The sequence below is a fragment of the Conger conger genome, chromosome 1 (genome assembly GCF_963514075.1).
Source record: "Conger conger chromosome 1, fConCon1.1, whole genome shotgun sequence".
NCBI classification, from domain to species: domain Eukaryota; kingdom Metazoa; phylum Chordata; class Actinopteri; order Anguilliformes; family Congridae; genus Conger; species Conger conger.
Window position 1 is genome coordinate 18653986 of NC_083760.1, and position 20416 is coordinate 18674401.

At 46.7% G+C, this 20416-nt stretch overlaps 1 protein-coding gene across 4 annotated transcripts in view; it reads left to right on the top strand.

Moving 5' to 3' along the window:
- LOC133138705 (protein unc-79 homolog) overlaps positions 1-20416 on the top strand; it is a 58523-nt gene that overhangs the window by 22383 nt on the left and 15724 nt on the right. For all 4 annotated transcript variants that reach the window (XM_061257676.1, XM_061257685.1, XM_061257694.1 and 1 more), the window contains exons 14-31: positions 199-429; positions 3578-3768; positions 4149-4272; positions 5177-5317; positions 5741-5956; positions 6375-6602; positions 7589-7736; positions 8024-8103; positions 8324-8472; positions 9579-9736; positions 11685-11866; positions 12546-12747; positions 13124-13303; positions 15622-15908; positions 16313-16495; positions 17032-17194; positions 17930-18079; positions 18637-19824. In XM_061257676.1, the coding sequence (XP_061113660.1) occupies positions 199-429; positions 3578-3768; positions 4149-4272; positions 5177-5317; positions 5741-5956; positions 6375-6602; positions 7589-7736; positions 8024-8103; positions 8324-8472; positions 9579-9736; positions 11685-11866; positions 12546-12747; positions 13124-13303; positions 15622-15908; positions 16313-16495; positions 17032-17194; positions 17930-18079; positions 18637-19824 (4201 nt within the window). The remainder of the gene's footprint in view (positions 1-198; positions 430-3577; positions 3769-4148; positions 4273-5176; positions 5318-5740; positions 5957-6374; positions 6603-7588; positions 7737-8023; positions 8104-8323; positions 8473-9578; positions 9737-11684; positions 11867-12545; positions 12748-13123; positions 13304-15621; positions 15909-16312; positions 16496-17031; positions 17195-17929; positions 18080-18636; positions 19825-20416) is intronic.

Consider the following 20416-nt stretch of genomic DNA (forward strand, 5'->3'; position numbering starts at 1 on the left):
CTGTACTTTCACGATACAGTCGGAGGGTTACAGGTTCGATACCGCCCTGGGTGTGTCGAAGTGTCCAGTGTGCTATAACATAGCCTATATAAATTCCAACCATTTACCATTACAGAAATTAGATCCATGAAGAACAAAAATGTACCTCCACTGTCGCCTCATTTCTGAGAGTCACACCAGCTCCTCCTGCTCCCGCAGGTGAGTCTCTGCACGCCCAGCGAGAACACGCCCACGGAGAGCCTGGCACGGCTGGTCAGCATGGTGTTCCAGTGGTTCCACTCCACCGCCTACATGATGGACGATGAGGTGGGCAGCCTGGTGGAGAAGCTCAAGCCGCAGTTTGTCACCAAGTGGCTGAAGACGGTGTGCGACGTGCGCTTCGACGTCATGGTCATGTGCCTGCTGCCCAAGCCGGTGGAGTTTGCCCGGGTGAGTCGAGGCGTGAGCGTGAGTGTGAGGGAATTTGTGAGTGTAAGTTTGACATGAGTGGACATACACTTAGTGAGCACTTTATTAGGTATTTATTGGACTTATTTTTTTTACCTATCCACTTAGAGGTTTGATGCGTTGTGTGTTCTGAGATGCTGTTATGCATGCCACTGTTGTAATGTGTGGTTATTTGCATTACTGTCACCTTCCTGTCAGCTTTTGTTATGTTCCTGTGTTCTGTGTGTTAGTTTATCATTGTTTATTATCATTATTCTTGTAATTTATTATTTTTCATATTTATGTCTGGTTTTCTGTTTATATTCATTAGTCTTTGCACTCGTCTTCCCCTGTGATGTCTGAGTCTGAATGTTTACTACTCCCTTGTCTGCGTGCCCCACTATTCGGGTGTTTACGGTAGTTCCGGGGGTTCAATCTTCCTTCCAATCTTGCATTCCTTACTTCCTGCTTTCTCTCCATTTCATGTTTGTACATAGCACTAATATACTAATCCCAACTAACATAGAAGTTGTACAGTACTAATTATACTAACACACTAATATGTTTGTCAAACGAACAAACTAACATTCACTAGTTTTGGGTATTTGTAATTTAAATCATTTAACTAACTTACTAACGCATCTCCGGTTTCAATTCTGTTCTGTAACTCCGCCTCCCTATTCTATTACTGATTACTTGCTTAGTTTCAGCGAAGTATTCGCACCTGTCTCTCCATATCTGCATCTCCTGATTCTTTGCAAATTGTCTGTTCCCGTTTGTATTACATGTGTGTCTTTGTGAATCCAGTCTGCGTTTTCGTTTCCCCCTCGTTATTGTCCTATTACCCTTTCATGTGTCTCACCTGATGTTTATTTGTTAGACTGCCCTCACTCCCATGCCCCGCCTAGTTTGTCTCATTTCCCTGTGTACTTATACCTGTCCATTTCAGTTGCACGCTGCTAGTTTATCTTGTCCTGTTTTGAGTCCTGAGCCCTTCATCCCTTCCCCCAGTTCTAGCCCCCTTGTTTCCTTGCCTTGTTTCCTAGTCCTTGCCTTTGGGTATTTTTGTGGATTTCCTGTTTTGACCCCTGCCTGCTTCCCTGGACTATTCATTGTGTGTTGTGGATTTCTGTACCTCTGCCTTATTGGATTGACCCCCCGGTTTTTGACCCTGGCCTGCTTTTTGACTATGCTCTGTCTGCCCCTTCACCTGCTAGTAAACCTGCCATTTTCCACACCCCTGTCTCTGCTTCTGGTTCCTCTGTCCGCCCCGCCGTGAACGCTTTGACCAGTCTGGCCCTTCTCCACTGAACTCTCTCTTTAACAACACATTTTTTCCTGCAGAATTACTGCTCTCTCAATGTCTTTAGTTTTTCACACCATTCTCTGCAAACTCGAGAGACTGTGGTGTGTGAAAATCCCAGGAGATCAGCCGTTTCTGGGATACTCAAACCAACCTGTCTGGCACCAACAAACATTGCACAGTCAAAGTCACTTATATCACATTTCTTCCCCATTTTGACATTTGGTCTGAAATGTCAGCTGAACCTCTTGACCATGTCTGCATGCTGGTATGCATTTAGTTGCTGCCACATAATTGGCTGATTAAATATTTGCATTAACAAGCTGGTCTACAGGTCTACCTAATAAAGTGCTCAGTGAGTGTATAATAATATAAAAATGGGGTCCCCATTCATAGCGTCATAACTCACAGGCCCTCAACATTAAGAGGCATTCCATCCCCTATGCTTGGTAATGAGATGGCCAAAACAGTATTCTTTTAATTTAAGCAACTGATCAGCTCAGCTTTGGTCTGTTACAGTGACAACCTGTGGAATCAAAGTGGAGAGGGAATACAAAGGGATTATATAGCCAAGCAGGGGCTAGCTAGGTGGGGTGATTAGGCAGCCAGATGTAGAGAGACAGTTTGTGGGAGTTGAAAGGACACCAGGGCTAATACCCTTACTCTTTCAAAAAGGCACACGGGATCTATAATGACAAAAGTAAGCCAGGACCTCATCTGCAGGATGACACCTTCAACAGAATAGTGCCCCATTACTGTGCTAAGGTATTGGGTTATTTATTTTGTGTTGAGGGAAGATTGCACCCTCCTGACCTACTGTCACCACTTCTAGCAGCAAGTCAGCTGGTTTCTCATCCAAGTTCTAACCAAGCCTAGAACTGCTTAGCTTTAGCAGTTTTCAATGAGAAGGGCACAAGGTGTCATGGCTGCTAACTTTCCCCTCTTATTTTCTTTACACCTCCCACACTGGCTACAGCAGCCATTTTGATTTCCGTTTTGGCTGTACAAATCAACAGTTTCAGTAAAAACTAAATTATTTAACTGCAAATGAAAACAACCAAATAATTACCTCTGCAACTAATTATGTTCCATTTACGTATGTCTCATTTGTCGCCCAAATATTAGGGACCCTTTTGTTAGTGAGCACACTACAATAATTAAATATATACTCGCATACTGTTTCTCTTACCATTGCAAAAATAGTTGTGCCAATACCTCTTGGAAGAGCAATGTGCTCTGGACCTAAGGGCTTTTGGGATACCTTTGAAATGATTCCCCAGCATGTCTGAATTATGCCTGCTCTTATTAATAGACACCATGGCCCACTAATTTATCGCTGTTCCCATGAGGGCTCCTAACACAGCCGTGATGTCTGTTTGTCTGTTTCAACACTGTGTTACTTTAATCACTCTCACCTGTTTTTCCTCTAGTGTTGCACCTGTCCCCAGTTTTGTCTGTCTTTAGTTTCCCCAGTTTTCCATTTCATTCTGTGTTCCATGTCCGTGCAATGGTTGCCAGATGCCCTTTCTGGACTGGAAAGTCTGATTTTCAAGTATTAAATGACCAGTCAGAAGAATTGATTGAAATTTGGCCGCAAGTTTGTAATATTCTTTTTCCCCACTTCATCCACTCTCCATTGGTTCTGACAGCACCCCACCCAGTCTGTCTGGTTTTGACAAATTTTAAATCTGGCAACCTTAGTCTGTGCCCAGTCTTCTCCGGTTTTCTGCCTGCCTTCAATGTGTCCCCAGCTGGTCTGCTCTAGCTAGCCTGAGGGATCGCGGGACTATTTTGGTACTGTGAGTGTATGCTGTCAGGCATATCCTGAGTGACTGTGCGTGTCCCCAGGTGGGAGGGTACTGGGACAAGTCATGCACCACTGTGACGCAGCTGAAAGAGGGTCTGAACCGGATCCTCTGCCTGATCCCCTACAATGTCATCAGCCAGCCGCTTTGGGAGTGCTTCATGCCCGAATGGCTGGAGGCCATCCGCACCGAGGTGCCCGACCACCAGCTCAAGGAGTTCCGGGAGGTTCTCAGGTACAGCACACACCTTCTGTCTCCACTCCCCTTGCACCATTTTGTCAACATCACCAGGGTGCCCTGATGAAAAAAAACAGCTAGGTTTCAAAACAACTGGTAGACCAGTTAAGAACAGGTCAATGCTTGACATGGTTTAGTTGGTTGAACAGTTCAGACCAGCTCCCAGATGGACATGGTTTATCCACCTCAATATTTTGAAACATCTCAGAGAAGCTACCAGCACTAGCTCGTTTACCATCTCATACCCACCTAGTATATCAGCTTTATGACCAGTTTGGCCATGCCTGTTGACCAGCTCATACCCAGATAGACCATTCAATCCCTTGTTACAATAGATGCAGGCAGTAATTGTGGTTTCCTCCTTGCTCTCCCTGCAGTAAGATGTTTGACATTGAGCTGTGCCCACTGCCGTTTTCCATGGAGGAGATGTTTGGGTTCATCAGCTGCCGGTTCACGGGGTACCCTGCCTCAGTCCAGGAGCAGGCTCTGCTCTGGCTCCACGTGAGTGCTCCACCAGACCAATGTCCCAGGACAGCCCACTGGGCCAGCTTACTGCAACATCCTGCCAGTTCACCCTGGGCAGCCGAGTGAAAGAATGGGGTTGCTTAGAGAGTCCTTTCATCCAGCTCATGCCTTTATCTGAAGCTTATGCGTTGCGGAGTCCGACATTTGCATTAAGTGGGTCTGTCTATGCAGTGTAGACACTGAACCCACAACCAAAGTCAGATGTGCATTTTATACAGATTTAGAAGATATATTGAAAATCTCTCGAAGGGCTTGGTTGTTGATTTATGCCTGGTTGTCCGGGCCAGAATGGGGGAATTTAGCGTTGGATGTGGTTTGTGGCTGTGTGGATTGTGCTGAATATGGATCTAGGTCATACTGTTGGCATGAAACTGCTCCAGAAAGCGATTGCTCTTTGTGAGGGATTGTGCCTTTTGATTCACTGCTCTATGTGCTGTCACAACCCACAGTGCCAAAATTATCATCATATTCTCTGTTTTTTATTATTGCGTAACAGGTTGTGAGTAAGAGATGATATATTTTCAAATGAGTAACAGTATATATGTCAAAACCTCTAATGACAACATGTGTGTGTGTGTGTCTATTTGCGTGTGTGTGTGTGTGCGTGTGTGTGTCTATGTGCGTTCGTGTGTATGTGAATGTCTGTGTGTGTGTCTATATGTATGGGTGCGTGTGTGTGTTTATGTGCATGTCTATGTGTGTGTGTGTGTCTATATGTGTGGTTGCGTGTGTGTGTATGTGCATGTCTATGCGTGTGTGTGTATGTGTGTGTGTTTATATGTGTGGGTGCGTGTGTGTGTATGTGCATGTCTGTGTGTGTGTGTGTGTCTATGTGTGTGGTTGCATGTGTGTGTGTGTATGTGTGTGTGAATGTCTGCAGGTGCTATCAGAGCTGGACATCGTGGTGCCCCTACAGCTGCTGATTGGCATGTTCTCTGACGGAGTGAACTCGGTGAAGGAGCTGGCCAATCAGAGGAAAGCGCGGGCAACGGACCTGTCGGGAAACACAGGGCCTCGGAGGGTAAGAGCTTGCGGGGCTGTGACAGGGCATCCGGCCCGAGGAGAGAGGATTCGGGCCAAGAGATCCTGCCTCCAGTGAGTCACACGCTGACTTTTTCCACAGACCTTTCCAAGGACTTATGCTGCAGAGACAAGCCACTTCCCTACACAGTGCTGCTCTCTCAACAAAGCTACAGCTAAGCCAATAGCAGACTGGAAGGACACATTTACGATTGCACCATTTCTAGCCTCTGTTGTTGGCTCCCTAGGTATTTGTGTTGCTATGGCAGCCACTGCAGAACAAACTACATTTTTCTATTTCATAAAAACGTGAGCAATTGCAGCAACACGATACACTAAGATACTCCCCTGGCTGAGTTGCCCTTTGACCGCTGCTGGCTGAGATGAAGTGCTCTGTGTCAGAGGCGTCCTGTGGTGTTTGCAGGTGAGCGTGGTGTCGGACCCCGGAAGGCGGGGGCAGCACAGCACCCTCAGCCCCTTCCCGAGCCCGTTCCGCAGCCCGTTCCGCAGTCCCCTGCGCTGCAGCCCCTTTAAGAACCTGGGCCACGCCCCGGCCCACTGCGCCCTCGACCTGGACTGCGAGGACGACGACATGAACCTGGGCTGCTTCATCCTCATGTTCGACCTCGTCCTCAAGCAGGTAACCTGTCCAAATATACTGTGAGCCGTCCCATTATGGGTATGTGCGCATTTTTCCATGTGTACGTACCCTGGTGTGAAATGACCAGTGTGAAATTGTGTGTGAATTTGAATTTGTCTTCCAAAATCCCACTTTTATGCGCAAACAGTGCTAGTGTAGCGGGGTTAGCTCAGCTAGGTAGCTAGTAAGCACGGTGAAGTGCGGCGAAGGCTTACCGCGATAACGGTCCTTGATGACATAACCCTCAAAGTCAAAATAACATCATTGCGAGGCCTGGGTTGAAATCCCACCTCGGACTCTCTCAATCTGGAACCCGTTGCACTAGTAACAGTCCTAATAACACTGCTGTCAGTGGCTACAGAGCTCTCGCGCTGCGCACTGAGATCACTAACGGAATGTGACATCACTGCTGGGACAGATGGAGCTGCAGGACGACGGCGTTACGCTGGGCCTGGACAACAGCCTGGCCAAGGACATCATGGGCATCGTTAACAACGTCTTCCAGGCGCCGTGGGGTGGCTCGCACACCTGCCAGAAGGACGAGAAGGCTCTGGAGTGCAGCCTGTGCCAGTCCAGCATCCTGTGCTACCAACTGGGCTGCGAGCTGCTGGAGAGACTGGCCCCCCGGGAGGAGGTCCGCCTGGTGGTGAGTCCGTACGGACCGTAGGGTGTATAATATACAGAGACAGTTACACCAGTAGAAACCAATGGGGGAAAACTCTGCCACACAGGGCAGCCAGTTTGCTCACTGCTCATGCTCAGTTGTGTCCTTGTTCAGAAGCCTAGTCACATGCACAAGGAAGAAAACGTAGGGTAAAGTCTATGTTTCGGTGGATGAACCACTGAAAACTTGGCAATTGGCAAACTAGGCAACGCTTGGTCAGTTGCCAAATGAGGGTGCAATGATTTTTTTTAGGTATGAGCATTTTTTGGGAAATAAAAACAGCTATATTGTTGTCAGTGTACGTGGTGGAAAATTGGACCTCAGAAAATATAATTTAAAAAGAATACAAAATATGTAGCATAGATTGAACATCAGTATATGGGTGTACATATTTTTCATTTGCTGTCAAACATGAATAGAGTCCACTGGGAAAATAGGCTTTTTGAGCAAAAATATAGGTATCACAATGGCGTGACTTCATATCAATTGGTGAAATGAGTAGCTTGAAAGCTGGCCCCTTGGTACACACAAGCTCATCAAATGAACATATCCTGACAGAACCTCTCCCTCCTCACAACCGCGCATCCTGTTAGCTCACTTTCCTGTTTATTCATCAACTACTCAACACTACAGTATGCCCATTGCTTATACTGTAGGTCGACCCTCTTATCACATGACATACTTAGGGTTGATTGTTTCTTTTCCAAGATCCTATCGCTATGGGAACTTGATGGAATTGATGCTTCATGCTTCATTTTGTTATTTGTTCCCAGAGGGCCAGTTAGCTTTTATAATTCATTATGCCAAAAGTATCTCTAAAGTTTTGCTCCTAAAATGGCTTTGTCGTAAAATTATTTTCTGCAGCTTCTAGAAATAATGGCGCTAACTGTTGTTCCATATGGCTGTGTTTTAAGACATTCTTTTGTAGGTGATTTATGATTGGTTCTGATTAATGATTGCCTCTGTAGGAGCCCACAGACAGTCTGGAAGACACCCTGATCTTCCCGCGGGCTGAGTTCTCCATCGGCACGGAGCAAGGCCCTGAGGAGGGAGACAACCCTGCCAGCAGACAGACGGACAACCCTGGCAACCAGAGCCACTCCCCCGACAACCCTCGTATGTGTCTGCGGTGAAACGAAAGTGTACATTTTCATTTAGGTAGCAAATTCAAGCAAAAAAAGCCAGTGTTTCAACAAAGACATTGATGAAAATCAAATAAGTAAATGAAATAAATATTTAGATAATAAACCACAAATTCCACTATATCCCGACATATATGGGGTGTCAGAAATATTAGAATATTAGAATACTTTTCTGTATATACTGTGTTATTATGCTGCCCCCTCTGTGACCATGTGCTGATAGGTTTTCCTTATTGAATCCTCCATATCTATCTCACACAGCCCTGAGGAACAATGCTGAAAAGAAGTTCTCCTACCAGCAACTGCCAGTGTCACTAAAGCTTATTTACACCATACTGCAGGTAGGGTGACCTTCTTTGGTTTTTGTCCATTTTAATCATTTGACACAGTTGTAACGGCATCAAAATATACAGTTACACATTTTGTAACTGAACAGTCTAATGCTGATGTAACAGGTAAGGTAATTGGACATTTCAATGGTAATTGAAGGCAATAGAATATTTAAATAAAATTGCAAAAACATACTCTCCAAAGGGTTAAACAGTGCATCATGTCTTCCAGGAAATGGCTAAATTTGAAGAACCAGACATCCTCTTCAACATGCTGAACTGCCTGAAAATCCTGTGTCTTCACGGCGAGTGTCTGTACTTGGCTCGCAAAGACCACCCTCAGTTCCTCGCCTACGTCCAGGAGAAGATGCTGATACCCAGGTGAACGCCCTCCACGTGCCGCTGTGGCTCCTCTCCTCGACTCCTTGTGATAAATTCCTCATCTCTTTTATGAGAATCATAGAATGTTAAGGTTGCAACCCAACTTGACCAAGCGAACATACAGCAAACTTTATTAGAAACACCTAAACACCTACTTATTCATGCAATTATCTAATCGTGTGGCAATGCATAAAATCATGCAGATACGGGTCAGGAGCTTCAGTTAATGTTCACATCAACTATCAGAATGGGGAACACATGGGATCTCAGTGACTTTGACCGTGGAGTGATTGTTGGTGCCAGACAAGGTGGTTTGAGTATCTCAGAAACTGCTGATCTCACTTGAGTTTGCAGTGAATGGTGTGAAAAACAAAAAACATCCAGTGAGCAGCAGTTCTGCAGACAGAAATGCCTTGTTAATGAGAGAGGTCTGTGGGAAACGGCCAGATTGGTCAAAGCTGACAGGAAGGTGACAGTAATGCAAGTAATTACACATTACAACAGTGGTATGCAGAAGAAGCGCCTTCAAGCGCAAAACTGAAGACTCACCTCTTCAAGCAGCACCTCTCCCCATCCCTCCCTACCTCCCTGTGAACCTTAATTGTTGTCTTTGTGATTTACGTTGTGTTTCAGTATTTTTAGTTGGCTAGGTAAGCAGTATTTGGATAGTTAAGTTTGGTCACTTTTGCTTTGTTGTTTGTTTATTTGTTGTTTAAAAAAAAAGAAAAAAAAAAGGCCCTGGTCCTTATCTTTGTTGTACGGGTCAATTGAAATTGTACTTCCCTCTAGGGTCTTTCAGCGCACTTATCCCTGGTTATGGGTATGCACTTTGTTGTACGTCGCTCTGGAGAAGAGCGTCTGCCAAATGCCAATAATGTAATGTAATGTAAAAGAGCATCTGTGAACACACAACGCATCATAACTCTCAAGTGGATAGGCTACAGCAGTAGAAGTATGACTTAATATGTCTAAAAAATAAGTCTAATACATACCTAATAAAGGGTTCACTGAGTGTATGTAGAACCTGCCTTTGAGTTTAGCTCCATGCGTAGCTCGTAGCTCCATGCGTAGCTCCATGTCTTATGAGCCGGCTCTGCTCCCTGCAGCTTGTGGCGTATGCTGAAGTCCGAGTTCTGCCAGCTGGCCTCCCTGGCTGTGCCCCAGCTCCTGCACGCCCTCTCCCTGCCCCACGGTGCCGACATTTTCTGGGGGATTGTGGACACCAACTTCAACAGCAAGGACTGGAAGATGCGCTTTGAAGCAGGTAGGGTTCGACGCCAGGTCCGTGTAACGACGGCGTAATGTAGCAGAAGGCTTCGCAAACACAACTGTGATTGGTTTTAAAGATGAGTGTTATACTGCTGATTACTGCTCATCGAACTGCAAGAAAAGATGATAAAGATCACAGAAATTGCTATCATTGTTATTGCAGAGACTTGCGGCATATAAATGTCATATCATAGTTCAGTTCTCTCATTTATAGCTGTTTAGTGCTAATGGCATAACAATAAAACAATAACACTCTTTGTGGAACGGCTTGGTGGAGTGTGTATATCAATGCGCATGACTGTGACAGTGTTTTAGCGTAATATCGTGTAGGAGGCAGAAGCTCGCCCTCACACAGACTCAGTTGACGCGCACTCCTCTGTGCTGGTTACTGGGGCGACTCTGGCAGTGAAGGATTGTGGGCTTGGGAAGGAGGCAATGACAGTCGGACTGGGCTGAGGGAGAGGGTGACCTTGGAGAGGGCAGAGTCTGTGGAACAGGGCCAGAGTAATTCAGAAGGACATGAGAAATCCCAGAGACGCAGGGCTAATACACCAGAATTCCTTCGCAGACAGGGTACCGGACTTGCAGAAAGTGGACATCAGCCAGTGTACTTATACGCAAAACTGCATTTCTTGAACTCACCATAAACAGGTGAGATGTGCCTGTGGAAACGGTGATGTTGATTTGATCATGAGGGCTGGTCCCACGTTGCTGGGTTTGAACCCACCTCAGTCATTCAATAAACCATTATTTCTAATTAACTAATTATGTCCACAAATTAGAGACTTTAGCCGGTCCCAAGCAGATGGTCATTTACACATCTCCGTGTATCACCCAGAAGGAGCCCAGTTGGGTGTCAAAGCCTCACTGAGTGCTGCAGGCAATCCGGCAAAAATGCGCCCTGCTCTAATCTGAATCTGGTACCATGCTGCCTCCTAGTGGTCACATAGTGTAAGAGAAGCCATTTCACAGAGCACTACACGTTTGGAAGTAGGCATCTTTACTTAATTTTAATAGATTGGGGTTTTTTTTTCTGTGGAAGGAAAATAAACCATGTGAATCTCATATTGATTCATATTGTCGTTTTCCTCCATCAATGCTTACACATGTACACATTTTTAGTCATTACTGACAACAGTTTATTTACATATCATTAGACTGCCTCTTGATTTTCTCTCCTCAATTGTTTCTGCAGCAGCGTTAAACACCATGGCATGTCCAGTGATCCACGATATTTGAATTTGTATGTTATAATTTGTGATGCTTGTGCTAAGCACATTGCAAGTACAGATGTGATGAATTTGTCAGTCCTAGTCTCAAAGGAAAATGTCACCATGACATTTATAGTCTATAAACCCCTCCTGCAGGCATGCAAGTGTGTAATAGCACACAGTTACTGATATATTCAATGTACAGTAATTAGGATGCAAACATTGTTTTCAGCAATGATGTGATCAGATATGACTCAATGTGTTTGGCATAGTTAGTTCTGTCCCTATACAGTACCGGAAAGCTATTCCCCAAAGGTTTTTAATTTAACTAATCAGAGACCATTACAATGGCTTATCAGGTCTACTTAGTGACTTTAAATAGGTTTACAGTTATTTAGCTGATGCTTATATCCAAAGTAACTTACAGTTGGTTATGCTAAGTAGGGGCAAGGGTACCTACTTGCACCCTAGTGATTAGTGACTCTGAATCTATGCAGCCAGTACTTGCTGAAGGGCCCAACAGCGCCAGTACTTGCTGAAAGGCCCAACAGCTGCACGACTCTTATTGTGGCTACAGAAAGGCTTGTAGTGACCCCAGTGCCCTAGTGGCTAGTGCTCTCTGGGTCTATGCAGCTAGTACTTGCTGACTGTTTGGGGGAATGCCTGTCTGCTCTATGCAGCCAGTACTTGCTGACTGTTTGGGGGAATGCCTCTGTCTGCTTGTGCTGCCAGTGGAGAGAGTGGCTGTGCTGTGCCGGTTCCTGGACATCTCCTCCGTGACCAAGAACCACCTGCTGAAGTACTCTCTGGCTCACGCCTTCTGCTGCTTCCTGGCCGCCGTGGAGGACGTGAACCCAGCGGTGGCCACCAGAGCCCGGCTGCTCCTGGACACCATCAAGAGACCCGCGCTGCAGGTGAGCGGGGGAGCAGGGGAGCAGGGGAGAGGGGGAGCTGGGGAAGGGGCCAGCATCCAGCTATCAGCTTCACCTGTTGACTTCTGAACGTATTTGTCTTGGTAGTATAGTTCCTCGAGTTGAAGTTGATGTTGATGTTGGTATGGTAATTACAGAGTTGGCCTTTCTACCTTGTGTACGGACTAAGGTTCATGGCCTAACAACCAATCATATATGAATTGTACCTTATCTGGCGTGTTCAGTTGTTTGTTGTATGTCCTTTATATGCACTGTTTTGTACATCGCTTTGGATAAAAGCGTCTGATAAAGAAAAAGTAATATAACGTAATCTGAAGTCACCCATAAGTGATACCTATACTTTTGTTCAAAAAGCCTATTTTCCCATTGGACTCCATTCATAATTGACAGCAAATGTTGTTATTTTCCAAAAAATGCTCTGACATCAAATCTTTGCACACTCGTTCGGCAACTGCCCAAGCGATTTTCATTGGTTCATCCGCTGAGCACGTCATTACCCTGCATTTTCCACGTCGTGCATGTGACTAGGCATGTGACCAAGGACACTTCTTATATATTGTAAGTTGCTGAGGAAGGCTTAGCCCCTCTTCCTGTCCTATATAGAGGGTTCACATAAAGGAGAGTGTATGTACATGGCTCACTGTCACCCCCCCCTCTGCAGGGCTTGTGCTTGTGCCTGGACTTCCAGTTCGACACGGTGGTGAGGGACAGGCCCATTATCCTGAGCAAGCTGCTGCTGCTCCACTTCCTGAAGAAGGACGTCCCGGCCCTCAGCTGGGAGTTTTTCGTGAATCGCTTCGAGACCTTGTCCTTGGAGGCCCAGCTGCACCTCGACTGCAACAAGGAGTTCCCCTTCCCAACCAGTACGCTCCGACACCTGGTTACACCCACCTGTTACACCTCAACAGGGTGGTAGCAGCACTGTAAAGAAAATGTGTTTTAGTGTGTGTGTGTGTTGCATATAATGGTGGCTGTGTTTTAGTTACAGTACAGTAAAGTTAGCTTTGGACTTTAACATATGCATGCTCGCCATATATTTTGAAAAGATCAGAGGGGGAAAAATCTGGATTTGCTAATGAGCACAATTCTTCAGCCAGGAGGTAGAACTAATTAGTGAAATTCAAGGGTGGAAGAAACACATGGCAGCACTTTTAATTTGCGGGCCCAGGGGCCTGGACTCTCCACCTCTGGAAAAGATCAGTACGGCAGCAGGTTGCATCTCTGTTCCCTCCCTGGCAGCCATCACAGCTGTGCGCACTAATGTGGCCAACCTCAGTGACGCCGCCATGTGGAAGATTCGACGGGCGCGCTTCGCCCGCAACCGGCAGAAGAGCGTGCGGTCCCTCCGAGACAGCGTGCAGGGCCCGTCCGAGTCCAAACGGGCCTTCTCCCTCCCCGAGTCGCTCAGCAACAGACTGCGTGAGTTTAGCTCGCTCCCGTCTGTCCTGTTCTCCTCCTGTCTCTCTCTCTCCGCCCACGTGTCTCTCAGAAGGGTCTGTGAGTCTGTCCTGTTCTCCACCTGTCTCTCTCTCCACTCACGTGTCTCTCAGAAGGGTCTGTGAGTCTGTCACTGTTATCCTCCTGTCTCTCTCTCCACTCACGTGTCTCTCAGAAGGGTCTGTAAGTCTGTCACTGTTCTCCTCCTGTCTCTCTCTCCGCCCACGTGTCTCTCAGAAGGGTCTGTGAGTCTGTCCTGTTCTCCTCCTGTCTCTCTCTCCACTCACGTGTCTCTCAGAAGGGTCTGTGAGTCTGTCACTTCTCCTCCTGTCTCTCGCTCCACTCACGTGTCTCTCAGAAGGGTCTGTGAGTCTGTCCTGTTCTCCTCCTGTCTCTCTCTCCACTCACGTGTCTCTCAGAAGGGTCTGTGAGTGTGTCACTGTCCTCCTCCTGTCTCTCTCTCCACTCACGTGTCTCTCAGAAGGGTCTGTGAGTCTGTCCTGTTCTCCTCCTGTCTCTCTCTCCACTCACGTGTCTCTCAGAAGGGTCTGTGAGTGTGTCACTGTCCTCCTCCTGTCTCTCTCTCCACTCACGTGTCTCTCAGAAGGGTCTGTGAGTCTGTCACTGTTATCCTCGTTTGGCCTCCATTATCATCCAGCCAGTACGAGGGGAACTGCCTCCCTCCGTTTCCTTTTACTCATTTCATTTTGTTTACACTTCCGAGGAAGATTGGTCAGGACTATGTTAGCCTGATAAGACATTTTTGAAAGGCCACAATAAGTACCCTGATGGTGAAATATGTTATTACTTTTTGTCAGTGCAAATTAACCTAAAAAACAATTGGGGCTTTCAGCCAGACTAGACCAAAACTGTGAGAGCTGATGAAACTAAATTAGGTGTTTGGGGTTCACACTGAAACTAAAATCAATCAATTTCAACAAAATAATTTCTATAGCAATGAGTTTGTTCTTGCTATAGAAGAAACACTGGTTTTTACTGTATGAAAGCAATTTTTTACTTGACCAAGAAATACATTTAAATGAGGCTGCGCTGAGTTGTCACACACTTAATAGTTTTCTACCTATCACATACCAGTGATTATATATGTGAATATATGTATATGTACAGTGTATGTATATGTAAATGTATATGTACAGTATATGTAGTGTACCTAAAAGTTTTTAATCAAGTTATCAAGCTAGTAGACAACATCAACAAATGGCTGACATAATCTATGTCCTATAATCTACTAATAAAACATTCTTTGAAGAATTAAGAGCAAAGATAATGAGATGAGAAGGGTATGGAGGGGGTATGTTTTTAATTTTTGATTTGATTAGAACGAGAAGGTCAATTTAATATATGAGTTACATTTTATTTTATCACCTAATGACTCTTTGGCCTGAACTGACCATAGCACAGCAGCCATACTGCAAATCACATTACCCACCATCCATCAGGCACTCAGATTCTGGCCTTTCAGCACAGTTCGAGTTTGAAAGTGAAGGTGATCTTAAGCTTGGGCACGCATCCTGTGGCATCCCCCAGAACATTTCCTAAATCATGTTCTCCATGTGTGGTTTTTAGCTCTAAGGCTTGCGAGGCAAGAGCAGTCTGCCCCAACACTGGGAGATATGATAGAGAAAGTCCTGCCAGGTAAATAACAGACGAATCTGACTCACTTCATCAACAGAAACACAAATTTCCTTTATTGTGGAAATTAATATACAAGAAATCTATGAAGCACTAAATGTACTCCTGGTGAGAGCATATTTATTACTTTGGAACAGGTTGAAAATGGCCTTCCCGCAGCTACCAGCTATGCTTTTTAATTAAGCAGTCCATTATGAATGGATTAGGCTATTCAACTCTCATTGTGGAGGGCCAGTAAGTATATGGTTTTCCATCTTTCTTTAGACCTCTAAAACTCAAACCTGGGGAGGGAGAGGATGGGTTCAGTCAAGAAAACGATGGGTTTAGACAGGTTGTGTAATACTGACCTGTATTACATGGTCACTGAAGCCTAAATAAATGACATCCCTCCAGGTCCAGTATTGAATAGCTCTGCACTGTCGTATAGCCTACAGCTGCAATAGCCACCAGCATTTTGTTATCCATTACTTGATATTTGTGTCAATGAACTGCTTTATTTTATGTAGGATAAGAAATTAGTTGAGTTGAGTTGAGGCTGTAGGGCATGTCAGGACCAGAAATGATGACCATGATGACGTTCTCTCTGCTACCCTACATCGCCCTCTTTCTCCTGCCCTGTAACCCTGACGGTTCAGCCCCTCTCCTAGGCCAGAACACCCCCGAGGACGACTCCATCATTAAGGACCTGCTCCCGGAGGACGCCGGGATAGACCACCAGACGGTGCACCACCTGATCATGGTGCTGATGAAGTTCATGGCGAAGGACCAGAGCAGTGCGGAGGCGGACATCGGCAGCGCCAAGGCCTTCAACACGGTGAAGCGGCACCTCTACGTGCTGCTGGGCTACGACCAGCAGGAGGGCTGCTTCATGATCGCGCCGCAGAAGATGCGCACCTCCACCTGCTTCAACGCCTTCATCGCCGGCATCGCCCAGGTGAGGGAGAGGAGGGACAGAGGAAGACCAACGGAGGATGGCTCCGTTTCTATAGCCGGGTTCCTCTGGAGTCTTCTCACTTTTTATCTCATGGGCTTGCTATTTGGAGGTTCAGGCCTGGTGTTTGCCTTTCTATTACTCTGTAAAGTATCTTTGTGACTGTTAATCTTTGTTAAAAGCGCAATACAAAAAAAATATTTGAAATTGAAAAAATGGCAAGGGTGTGTATCAATATTTGATAACAGAGCAGTAGTAAGTAGAAACATGCAACAGCAAACAGAGCAACAATGGTACGGTTCAGATAATGGAACTAATTTCAGACTGCAGAGTGTGGCTTGAGAAAAGCTCTTTAATGCTATGTTTCCTGCTCAAAATGGATCATTTCTGCACTCGCGTTTTTGCAGGTTATGGACTACAACATCGGCCTGGGGAAGCAGCTGCTCCCCCTGGTGGTGCAGGTGCTGAAGTACTGCACCTGCCCCCAGCTGCGGCACTACTTCCAGCAGCCTCCCCGCTGCTCTCTCTGGGCCCTGCGCCCACACATCCGGCAGATGTGGCTCAAAGCCCTGCTGGTCATCCTCTACAAGGTAATCACCCGGAGGACTGGGCGCATTGCCACCTGCACATCCTCATTAATGCAGCTTTTATGAAATCCCACACAGTGACCTTTCATGTTGTTAACTAGAATTAGAAGCGTTTCGGTTTTTTATTCTTATGATTATATTTTTCTTTGACCTGTCTTTATTCGGGAAGGTCAGCTGAGATTCTAATTTACTGTGACGTTCTTGGCCAAGAGGTGTAAAAACACTGCAGTGCGGGCTTTTCAGAAAGTGAACACACGTATTAAAAGTTTGATAGCCGTAGCAATTTATGTAATGTGCTATATACTGTATATGTGATACATGCTGAATGCCCACAGCACCTGGAGAGCAGCTGTTGCAGGAGTCTAGCAGGGTACTCATGATTAAACACTTCAAAATGGATAGTGAAACAAATATAATTAGTCTCGGACACAAACAGCACATGCTCTCCACCTATTATTGATTTAAAAATGGATGGCTATTTGCTTTTATTCACTCCTGACCTTATCCTCCGCCATGTATCTTGCTCTGCTTGCCTGCAGTACCCCTACAGAGACATGGACGTGAGCAAGGTGGTGCTTCACCTGATCCACATCACTGTCAACACCCTGAACGCCCAGTACCACAGCTGCAGGCCCCACGCCACCGCGGGGCCTCTGTACAGCGACAACTCCAACATCAGCCGCTACAGCGAGAAGGAAAAAGGTACCTCTCCTCTCCCGCGGTGAACACAGATCTGAACAACATTCTTCTTCCCCTAAATCTCTCATCTTATCAAATCCTGTCGGTTCATAGAGCCCTTCCCAGTGCCTGGTATAAAAATGTTTGAATACCTCTGGGAATGCTCCTTTATACAAAGATGGAGACAGGTTGGCATTTATTCAGTCAGATTCCAGCTGCTGGATTAAGCTTAAGGAACCACACTGTCCCCCCTCCAGTCTTGGACTGAATCTGGCCGGTAGCTCCACAGGGTGATGCACAATTGATGATAGCACTGCCCAGGGTTTGGGAGGGTTTTGTCGGTTAGTGTGAAGTCAGTGAAGGGTGGACATTTCATCACTCTCTAGTGACCCCTGCTGGTCTTCCTCTGACTCAACTCAGCAGGCTCAGCTGCAGTCGACGATGTGAAAAGAAGCAGTTGGTGACACTGCGTCTTTTTGAGATGTCTACCCTGCCGTAAAATTTTACTGGATTTTACTGGATTTTTTCAACAGGGTATGCTCACCCAGTGGGGTTCATGCATAAATGAGGCTGCAGTTGGACATCCAAAATTAGATTAGGGTGGGAATTGGATATGTACAGTCCCACTTTGGATGCCAAATTTATACATATATAAACATATCATTCCAGTCTAAAACATCTTGGGATGGAATAATAGGATAGGACAGGTAATATTGTTGTCTGCTATACAATCATGGCATGCCAATTGTTAATTTGCAGAGGAGGACAGCGTGTTTGACGAGTCTGACATCCACGATACTCCAACCGGGGCGTGCAACAAGGAGTCTCAGACCTTCTTTGCCCGGCTGAAGAGAATCGGGGGGAGCAAGTCTGTCAAGTACCAGCCCGTGGAGCTGAATGCTCAGAAAAGTAGGTGCCATCTCTCTCACAGGGTTACCACACAGCACCCCCTCCAAAAAATAAATCAGTCTCAACAAATATATTAGTTTTATATCTAGATCAGATTTGCTGTGGCTAGTTGTTGCAGATAAAATCCAAATAAACACTCAGTCACATCAGTATGTTTTTGTAGATATTAGTCCATTTGATTTGTGAAAATGCAAATGTGTTTTTTGATGTACCTATGCTGTGACACATATGGAAGGTATTAAATGAGTTAATTTTACCCACCTCCCACACACAAGTTACTATGGAAACTGACCATGTATTTCTAGCCTGGTGGTATTACAGGCTCCTGCACTGCACATCTGTGTGGCTGCCACTAATGTTTAGATTCTGATGTTTGGGATGGGCAAAGTTTTAGCAAGCTACATTTCTGTCATGTATACATGGTGGGCCAATATTTCCTGTACAGAGCATGCCTATGCTATGATGGTGACCATTGTTCCTCATTGTGGTTAGAACTGTTTGATTGACTTCTTGAATGCACGGGGTGAACCTGGTCGTGTCCTGTTCCCGTGCGTCAGGTGAAATCGAGCTGTCGGAGTATCGCGAGGCCAGCGCCCTGCAGGACAGCATCCTGCGCTGCGTGCGGGAGGAGAGCACCAAGAAGAAGCGTCTGCAGGCCATGCACAAGCAGAAGTCCCTGGACATCAGCAACACCGACTCCATCCTCTTCAACCTGGACGAGCACCGCAGGAAGTCCTGCATCGACCGCTGTGACCTGCACGGCCACTCGCACTCCGCCTACAACGCCCGCCACGGGGACCACCACGCTAAGGGGTCTTCCGACGGCTCCGCGGGCAAGGCGGACGGCAACGACAACCACGACCGGCGTGGCTCCAGAGACAGCAGGAGGCCGGTCATCCCGGAGGTGCGGCTGAGCTGCATGGAGACCCTGGAGGACAAGCTGGACTCGCCAGAGTGCACGTCGGAGACCAAGGAGGACCCCGACCTCATTGACCTCTCCTCCGACTGCACCTCCATCCCCGAGAAGCACTCCATCCTCTCCATGTCCGACAGCGACTCCCTGGTCTTTGAGCCCCTGCCGCCCCTGCGGATCGTGGAGAGTGACGAGGAATTCGAGAGCCCCCCTGGCAACAAGCCCAACGGGAGGCCGCCCGTCTCCCCGGCCTCCAGCAACAGCTTCTGCCTGAAGCCCCAGGTGCAGGTGAGTGTGGAGGAGGGCCAGGCCCAGGGCTCTCCAGGAGGGCCTTTGCAGCCAGTGAAGAGGAGCCCTTGTATGACCCCTACGGCCTCTCTGGAGCTCCCCGACAACAAAGACCTCATGCAGCCTGAAGACTTCAGCGAACATCCCCATGAAAGCCCCATGACCCTCAAGCAGAAGAGAGACCTTCTAAGAAAGACCCCCGCAGTCCCTGAAATGTCCCTGGATGACACTTCTGCCATACCTGAGGACATCAGAGCCGGTGGGGGGTCAGGCGCCAGTCCCTCCGGGAGATCCGTCTTTCTGAACGTCCCAGAGGACGTAGAAGACGACCAACCGGAGGGAGACGAGGAAGACTTTGGGGAGGAGGAGGAGGAGGACAGCGACACCAAGAATGAGGATGACAACGAGGAAGCAGAGTTTAAGATCCAGATAGTGCCTCGCCAGCGCAAACAGAGAAAGATCGCTGTCAGTGCCATCCAGAGAGAATACCTGGACATCTCCTTCAACACACTGGACAAGATCACAGACCAGCCGGCCGATGCAGGTATTTATGCTTGCTGGTGCTTTGCGTCAATGTGGGTGGGGAGGAATGCAAGCGACTTATGATGAAGGTCTTATGAAATAAGCACCAACGTTAACTCAGAAAACCGTGAAAAGCTGGCATCTTGTTCTGTTTCTGTGAGATACTTTGTGATGTGACAAAAGCACTGGACCCAAAGCTTGAGGATGGATGAATGTTCAGTAAATTACATATAGTTCATTTTTGTAGGACTTTTCAGGATGTGAAAAGCACATACCGGAATTATTCAACCCAACCCCCTGTAGACTTGCAGCATACTCCTAAGAGATGCTGGACATGATGAAACAGAATGTTCTCCACACATCAGATAAGATGAGCAGGCAGAGATTCATGCAACCGGGGGATGACCAGATTCATAGTCAGTAGTGAATTGGGCCAGAGCTGATTGCTAGGAGTGCTCTGGGACCTGTAACAACAACAAAGATTCAGGGCCCTGGCCTTCCATCTCATCCCCAGTTTCCTTTGTTTACCAGACACATATCTACCCAAATAGCTCATCAGTTTATAGTTTATAGTCATTCCTCCAGTCCATTACTGTCGATGCAGAGATGCATGT